Source organism: Coregonus lavaretus, assembly GCF_964263955.1.
Source record: "Coregonus lavaretus genome assembly, chromosome: 13".
NCBI lineage: Eukaryota > Metazoa > Chordata > Actinopteri > Salmoniformes > Salmonidae > Coregonus > Coregonus lavaretus.
In genome coordinates this window covers 14,584,557-14,593,605 of record NC_140000.1, presented here as the reverse complement: position 1 = coordinate 14,593,605, position 9,049 = coordinate 14,584,557, and the positions used below count along the sequence as shown (strand labels likewise).

The 9,049-nt window shown below is 44.3% G+C and overlaps 1 protein-coding gene across 1 annotated transcript in view; it reads right to left on the bottom strand.

Moving 5' to 3' along the window:
• Window positions 1-5,188: 5,188 nt before the first annotated feature.
• nphs1 (NPHS1 adhesion molecule, nephrin) overlaps window positions 5,189-9,049 on the bottom strand; it is a gene marked incomplete at its 5' end in the record, with an annotated part of 25,733 nt that continues 21,872 nt past the window's right edge. Inside the window, 8 exon segments of the mRNA XM_084174243.1 lie at window positions 5,189-5,638; window positions 5,869-6,041; window positions 6,146-6,224; window positions 6,967-7,099; window positions 7,766-7,811; window positions 8,723-8,734; window positions 8,737-8,760; window positions 8,763-8,830. Coding sequence (XP_084030369.1) covers window positions 5,516-5,638; window positions 5,869-6,041; window positions 6,146-6,224; window positions 6,967-7,099; window positions 7,766-7,811; window positions 8,723-8,734; window positions 8,737-8,760; window positions 8,763-8,830 — 658 coding nt within the window. The 3' untranslated portion in view covers window positions 5,189-5,515.

Genomic DNA, 9,049 nt, shown 5'->3' with positions numbered 1-9,049 from the left:
TGGCTGCCTCTCTCCATGTCTGTGTGTCTGCATGTCTCTCTTTTTGGCTGCCTCTCTCCATGTCTGTGTGTCTGCATGTCTCTCTTTTTGGCTGCCTCTCTCCATGTCTGTGTGTCTGCATGTCTCTCTTTTTGGCTGCCTCTCTCCATGTCTGTGTGTCTGCATGTCTCTCTTTTTGGCTGCCTCTCTCCATGTCTGTGTGTCTGCATGTCTCTCTTTTTGGCTGCCTCTCTCCATGTCTGTGTGTCTGCATGTCTCTCTTTTTGGCTGCCTCTCTCCATGTCTGTGTGTCTGCGTGTCTCTCTTTTTGGCTGCCTCTCTCCATGTCTGTGTGTCTGCATGTCTCTCTTTTTGGCTGACTCTCTCCATGTCTGTGTGTCTGCATGTCTCTCTTTTTGGCTGACTCTCTCCATGTCTGTGTGTCTGCATGTCTCTCTTTTTGGCTGACTCTCTCCATGTCTGTGTGTCTGCATGTCTTTCTTTTTGGCTGCCTCTCTCCATGTCTGTGTGTCTGCGTGTCTCTCTTTTTGGCTGCCTCTCTCCATGTCTGTGTGTCTGCGTGTCTCTCTTTTTGGCTGCCTCTCTCGATGTCTGTGTGTCTGCGTGTCTCTCTTTTTGGCTGCCTCTCTCCATGTCTGTGTGTCTGCATGTCTCTCTTTTTGGCTGCCTCTCTCCATGTCTGTGTGTCTGCATGTCTCTCTTTTTGGCTGCCTCTCTCCATGTCTGTGTGTCTGCATGTCTCTCTTTTTGGCTGCCTCTCTCCATGTCTGTGTGTCTGCATGTCTCTCTTTTTGGCTGCCTCTCTCCATGTCTGTGTGTCTGCATGTCTCTCTTTTTGGCTGCCTCTCCATGTCTGTGTGTCTGCATGTCTCTCTTTTTGGCTGCCTCTCTCAATGTCTGTGTGTCTGCGTGTCTCTCTTTTGCACTATACCTCGTCTTGTGCTTGCCAGTCAGTCTGTCTGTCTGTACTCCCACATTGGCCTTACAGTACTAAGAATGAAGACTAGATAGACAGATGGAAAAATACATCTTTATAATTCTTAAGAAAACGTCAGAATGTGACACTGGAGAGTTTTCAATGCTGTTGCCTTTTCAATGTATTGTACACCTTTAAATGCAGGGAATGCAGTAACAATTTTTAAAAAAACGGTTCTGGTCTGCAAGTGCATTAAAACAATAATTAATCTACACAGTACTCATACCTTTAAGCATCATCAAAGATGAGTGGGAAGGGAACTGTCTTTCACAGATTCAATTAGTCCAGAACGTACAGGAAGGAAGTGCATTGAAGAAGCACAGTACTGTACCGTACTGAGAAACACAATAAGGAGAAGAGCCCCACTGGGCACAAACGTCAGTTCAACCTCTAGGTTTGATTTACATTTGGTTGAGTTGTAAACTAACAAAAAATTCACCATGTCATTGGATTTAGGTTAAAGGTTGGTTGAAAAAAATACTAAATGCCCTTATGTTGACGATTCTTTTTTTCAAAATTAATTAGTTTACTACATTGATTCAACACCATCACATTTATTTTTTGGGATTGAAATGACATGGAAACAACATTGATTCCATCAGTTATAGCCCAGTGGGGCGATGCTCTTGGAGAGTTGTTAGCACAGCCTCTCCAGCCACTACAATATTACACAACAGTGAGACACCAGTCCAGGCCGGTCACAATGGACAAAGGGTCCAATTCAGGCCCCCAAACAGAGGACACAGTCTTCGCTGCAGGAGTCGGGGTGGCTTTTGGACTGTCCCCATCCAGTCACGTTCTCTACTTCTCAACATGCTGTACATCCTCCTCCTCCTCCTCCTCACAAGACATGCCACTGGCCACACTGCATCAGACCCCTGGATAGAAAACATTTTCTTAACCTTTTTTAGATTTCAGCAGGTAGTCTTCAAACAGGTGAATATAATCCACTGACCATGGCTGAGAATCACAGGCACATAGGCTACTGTATTCTACAGATGTCTTCAGCAAGCTTACGGTAATGCAGTGCTGTCAACATATTGCACAATGGTGAACATTGGACATTGAAATAAAACTTTACATTCAATAAAACACTGTCAGTTAAGCATTGTTTTTATATTACCTCTATGGTTGTTAAATGGCAATAGACATCCCTCAATGCGTGTTACACATCTTTAAAAGCCCTGTGCTGTTATAGCCTACCCAACATGCAAATGCATTTAGTCACCATGTACTCTAAATGCACTGCTAGAATGACTGGTTTTATTGTATTCTGGTGTTCTTTAACGACGTGGTCCAGGCAGGGAGGAACGTGTATGCCATCAAAGCCATTAGCCAACATCAATAGTTAAAGAGCTTCACCATACTCTTTTAGCTTTAGCATGGATTCAAATCAGCCTTCATCAAATATTAACCATTAATTCTGTTTTTATTTCAAAGCTGCCTTTCGTAAAACAACTCTTGTATTTTTTTTTTAGTTTCATCCAAATCTAAAACTCAGTTTGCATTCTCTTTGTATTCACTTTGCATTCTCGCATAACCCGCTGCAGGAAACTGCGCTAAAGTTGCCTGGATGTACTCTCAGGTTTTTGTACAGCAGGACTGGGGTAATTTCTATTTAATCTCTATTTAGTTCAGGAAGTGAAAATGTGGTGCAGCATATAGGGTAAGGTTTTACTGATTGTATGGTTTGTGTTACTGCATTGGTTCAGCAACATTATTAGTCACCTGGGATTGACAAAGGACTATTCACTTTTATTCCAGTGTATTCTGTTCTAACATATTGTATAGAAAAAGGGGTATAGAAAAGAGGTGTATAAAGAGAAAAAAAACACCTGATATTATTAAGCGAATTAATTTCTCCATTTGTTTCCCGTTCCTACTCGTACCGTTGAGACCTTCTTCTGCACATAACACATCAAACCGCCCATGACATGAAAGAAGGGAAATGGACGTTGACGTGCCTGTATTAGGCTGTCAAACCTTCAATTTAGCAGATTATAGTTCCTCTCCACTCCTCGATGATGCACCGGCAGCAGAAGAGAATTTCATTTGAATACCTGCTTGTCACTTTGACTGGAACTTAAACAATTGTTCAGTGATGAGACAAATGTGTCTAGACAGTCCATGATGGAAAATAGCACACCTAATTGAGAGACAGCACCAGTCGTCTGGTGAATCAATGGGATTAATTTCTTTCATATCATCTGGGTAGCTGGGTAGAGACAACCGCAGATGCCTGGCAATGTAGGGGAAACGCATGTAGAGTAAACTGTAGAAGAACACAGACTTCATCATTATCAGTCACGTGCATGATCTGAAATAGACCCTAACTGTAAATATTTCCACAACTGTGTTCACAACAGTTACGCTTTTAGGCCGATTTGGTGAGAATTTTCCCAATACAGAGTAGTAATAATAAACAATATCTGAGATCCCATGGGAGACCTCCTCCAGAAATACTATAGATCCTAAAGCAGGCGGAATGATCCTCATTAAAATAGAACCAGTGGCTTATTCTATTTTTCCCCTTGGAATGAGTAAATAAAGAGGATGTTTTTGACTCTGTCTGTGTGTATTTGTCTGTCTGTGTGTATTTGTCTGTGTGTGTGTATTTGTCTGTGTGTGTGTATTTGTCTGTATGTGTGTATTTGTCTGTGTGTGTATGCACTCTTGACTGATATGACAAATCAAGCTTGAGGGAGAACGAGGAAGTAGGGTGTTGGTTGTGTGTGTCTGTGTGTATAATATTGAATGTGTTTGAGTGTGTCAGTGTGTAAGTGTGTGTTCAATGTGAGTTTTTATGCAATTATCAGAGTAGTGTTGTTCTTCGTCCTCCTGGGGGACGCACGCACATGCACGCACACACGCACACACACACACACACACACCACCCCCAGATATTATGGGAAGTTGGAGGAGGAACATCCCTGTGTGTGTTTGTGTAGATGCTATGCTCTCAGGACAATGATTCCTAATCTGAACCCTCACCTAAATAATAACACCAAGTCTTTGTAATCAGGTACATCGTCAAAATGTTCGTATCAGTTCAATCTGTACAGACCAGGGAGCAATATCCTGCAATGAACTTAAACTACCTTGAACTAACTATCCATCTGCACAATAAAACTAAGTTAGAGGGCTATCTGAGGGTGGACTTTCTACCTAGATCTTAAATTACATCTATCTGTCATACTCTCTCTCCACTCGCTTACCCTCTCTCTGCCTTCCTCCCTTCCCCTCTCTCTCTCTCTCTCTCTCTCTCTCTCTTTCTCTCTCTCTCTCTTCTCGTTGCAGAGTAGGACTAATGGCTTGCATGGTCTCTCTCTAGAATGATGAGTTGAAGCTGAAATGTGAAAGACAACTGGATTAGTGGGAGGGAGGCAGCCTGTTGATACAGTGTGGTGGTTTTACCTTCACAACACATTACCACGCTCAATTACTGCCTTCATCCCCGACCTACAGAGGCTCACCCCAGGGCTGGAGGGGCGCACTGGGAGGGCTCAGGGTCTCTTTGTTTCAGAGGAGTGGGGAGGAGGTTGGGGGGAGAAGGAGGGAAAGGTGGTTGAGGGGGAGGGAGGTGGAGGAGATTTGGACAGTGACCAGGGGTTGTAATAATCCCAGGCTTCGTCTGCCGCTGTGAGGGACGTGTGTCACAGACAAGCAGATTGTTCAAAATGGCAAGGTGCCCGTGGCAAGCAGGCGCATGGAAGATGGTTTCTTCTTGGGCGGCGCTGCGAGTCCTGCTTCACGTATGGCCCAACAGTGCCAGCGGATGTCTGACTGTCTCCCTGTCTACCTTGAATGTCTGTGTCCCTGTCTACCTGTCTGTCTTTCTGCTTGTCTGAGTGCAGGGTCTGCAGGTGGGAGAGAGGAAGAGAGCAGTGGAAAGGAGGAGGTTGGGAGAGAGGAGGAGAGCAGAGTGGGAGGGAGGAGGTTGGGAGAGAGGAGGATAGCAGTGGAAAGGAGGAGGGTGGGAGAGAGGAGGAGAGGGAAGTGGGGCATTGGGGTAGGAAGATGGTCTGGGGAGGAGGGAGGGAAACCTGTGTCACCACACGACTGCAAACTTGATTGAAGTTTACTGTAATTTTCTCTGTCTTTCCCTCTTCCTCTTCATCTCTCATCTTGCTGGAGTGACATTTCTAGTAAAGGCCCTTAGAGAAATATTTTGGATATGACATGTATGTGTATAAAATACACTGGAAGCATGGTGGAATTGTGTATCAGTTAAGCCTAGGACTAGAATATATATATTTGTACAGTAGAGTATAGTCAACTGTTACTAAAAAATCTGTATGTTTTCTTGCTTCATCTTTTACATTTTACATCTTTGAGGTCTTTGGATCGATGGTAGGCCTAGTTTGTATTGATTGACTGTCCCACAACATCACCTACTGTAAATACCATACCTTTTGGTAGTAAAGATTTGATCAGTTGAAAGGCTTCCTATTCATATAGTACTCAATACCAGCACAGCACTAAGAGTTTGTATTTTAGTCTGAGGTATTGTCCACATTCTGGAATCAAGGCATAAGCTTCCTAAACTAACTGTCCTCTGAGCTCAAAAGGTAAATCATAGTTGTTTCTCTCTGGGCGTCGCTCAACCACCGGATCCTTCCTTCTGATTGGCTGCTGCGGGGAAGTCATGCCCCTCCCACTTCCCTGTTGGAGAGGGAAGCTATGTCAGGAAGGTGAGAGACATGACAATAGTATACAGCACTGTAGGCCAAATCCTAACTTTAAGTAATTTTGAGGCAAAACTTCCCATCCAATGTTATTTGGAAAAAACTCAAGCTGAGAAAACACATCTAGTCCAATATGTGAAACCATAAGAGTCATCACCCCACAGGGGATCAATAACTAGTACTTTATCCCAGTGGGGTTGTGCTGACCTGAGGGTAACTGGGTGGTGGTGGTCTCCACTCTCCCCTCTGCTCTGGTAACCTGGGGTCAAACTGGGAAAGAGGCAGTGGGAGCGACAACCCCAGCACATCCTGATACATGCCCCAGTCTCTCACCTCCTCATACTCATGGCCTATGGGCTCTAGAGGGTAGCGGTGGCCATCTTGAAAAAGAGAGCCAAAGAGTTAATTTGAAGTTAAACAGAGAAATGTCTCTGTTTTTGCTCTTGTGATGTATTATTCATAGTAGTATTTTGGTTTCTCTCACCTGACCCTTGTGTTCCCTCGGGGTGGGTGTAGAGAGAGGGGAAGTAGTCACTGGTGGGGTAGTAGTAGTGGGAGCTCTCCTGGGAGGACAAAGACCATAGGTGAAAAACAGAGACAGATGCTATAATGTACATGGTGACTCTGGAGAGAGATACCTGACAAACAGTATATTTTGTAGCCTAGACTAGATGTATTGTTCTATAACTCAAGGTTAGCTAACATCTCTGAGGAGAATTTGCTTGCATTAGAGCCAATTCTAACAATACTCTCTTTCTGCCAGTGTTGGTATATTCTACTTAACATTTTTCTGCAGGGTTCAAAGCCTTATTGGCCTTTTACAATGTGCAATTTCACCAGGATCTAAGTGTATTTTGAAAGCTAATTGTGGGCTATCGATCTCCCTTTCCTACTCTAAGAACAGCCAAAGTTGTTTATTCGTTTATCTCTCCTCTGTTTCCCTCGTTATGCCTGACTCCTCCACTTCCTCTCTTCTGACCGATCTCCCCCTTCCTTAATCCTTCCTTTTCTGCTCACCTCTCCACCTCTGTCTGCTAGCATCCTCCCAACTGTCATCCCTCCTGTTTTCTCCCTTTATTCTTCTCCTATTCCTCTCTAAGCCCCTCCCTTTATGTCTCTTTATTTTGTCACCTTCCTCTTCTCACCCCTTCATCCACCACTCGTGTTTTCTCACTCTCTCTATTATCTCCCCCTCTGTCTTCTCCCAGCCCTCTCTCTCCTCTCTCTTCTCCCCTCCCCCTGTCCTCCGCCTCCTCTCTCCCCCCCCCCCCTTTCTCCCCACCTCCTCCCTCTCTCTCATCTCACCCCAGCGTAGCTCTCGTAGACGCTGCTGTCTGGTTCTGATCCGTTGTCGATGAGGAGGGTGCGCTGGGCCGCAGGATTCACCAGCTCTCTGTCTTCATACCTGATGGAGCCGCTGGCAGTGGACACAGTGGACCTGGATATGACAGACAGAACGAAGCGTCTAACCTCCTCCATTCTTTTTTACTTTTCTGTATATTTTTTTATTAGAAAACACAGCATCACATCCCAACTCCCCAACCACCCACTCACATCCTCCCATCTTACTCTTTTATTTCTTTATTTTCCCTTTTTTAAATTAAGGCATATCAACATCATCCAATCAACACCCTCCATCCCATCACCCACCCACACGTCGTATGTCACTCTTTTTTAATCCTCAGGGAGAAAATAGCTACCTACAAAGACAGGTACAGTTCAGTACAGTGCACAAGAGCATAGCCCTGTCAATGCCATATGGCGTATTACATTTTAATTATTTTCAGATGTGACACCTGTATTTGCGTTGTTGCTTTGCCCCCTAATTGCAAATTCACACTGACAGGAGCGTCTGCTATTTGACATCGTCTACTGTACATTTTACTCTTTTGTTGCTATATGACATCATACAAAACGGGAGACTTTTGTCTGTCAAAGGGTCCTGTAATTTTGCTGTTGTGGGTGCTGGGTGTTGTCTGTCAGTAGGGCAGGGCTTAGGCCTCTGTGAGGGGATTGGACGTATAGTCATTTGTTTGTACCCACTGGACTGGACTGGGTGCTGGCTAGTCTGGACTCACAGAGACAGATTAAGATGATGACTCACCCATCTCCTTCACTCTTCTTCCCATCTGAAACACTGCCTTTACTCTCTGGAGAAGAGAGGGAGGGAGAGTGAGAGAAAGGGAGAGAAAGTGAGGGCGAGAGAAAGAGAGAGAGAGAGAGAGAGAGAGAGAGAGAGGGTGGGGGATGAATGAGTGGGGATTAGAAATGGGATAGGGGCACTATTGAAGAACTAAAAGAGGTCTGACAGAAGGATGGATGAAGAAATAGAGAAGAGGATGGTGTGTGGGGACGAAGGGTAGAGAGGAGAGAGTGAGATGACAGGTATGGGAGATAGGCGACTTGACAGTCGCAGGGAACGGAAACTGAGGGAGACAGAGAGAGATAAAGGAAGTGAGGGAGAGATGAAGGGAGAGAGAGAGAGAGAGAGAGAGAGAGAGAGAGAGAGAGAGAGAGAGAGAGAGAGAGAAAGAGAGAGAGAGAGGGGGGGGGGGAGAGACGGTGGACAAAAAATACAATAAACTAGATAAAGGGAAAGATAGAGGGAAGAAGTGACAGCCTTGGAGGAGGGTTGCGGAGGGAGGGAGGGGCAGATGGGGATGTTTGGAGGGAAAGGAGGAAGAGAAGAGATAAGAGGACACAGAGAGACAAATAGCGGGAGAAAGAAAGAAAGAAAGAAAGAAAGAAAGAAAGAAAGAAAGAAAGAAAGAAAGAAAGAAAGAAAGAAAGAAAGAAAGAAAGAAAGAAAGAAAGAAAGAAAGAAAGAAAGAAAGAAAGAAAGAAAGAAAGAAAGAAAGAAAGAAAGAAAGAAAGAAAGAAAGAAAGAAAGAAAGAAAGAAAGAAAGAAAGAAAGAAAGAAAGACAGAAAGACAGAAAGAAAGAAATGAGAGTTGCATTAAGATTCAGGCTCAACTCTTTGGTGACTTGGGCAGAGGTTTCTGAGACTGAGATGCAGAAGAAAACAGTCACACAACCTTGACCATGGTATCGCCATGGTTACCTGTCTGGCCTGTCTCTTCTTCCACCTCAGACACAGGAGCCCAGCCAGTTGAGAGCCAGCAGCGGAGCCCCACCAACCACCGTCATGATCATAGTCTGATACACTCGTCTCTGGTTTACAAGAGAAACAAGAACAGGAAATGAGTTGATCCACCATGACAACATCATAGGAAGCAAGATGCAGGAACAGGGTATTAAATTGTAAATAATTGCGGTTTGTGTGATTAATAGCTTTTTTGTGACTAAGGAGAAATAGAATGAGGCCTTAAGTCTTGGGGGATGTTTTTGTATTTTAAGGTTATATTGAAAGTAGAGAAAAAGGGTTAGT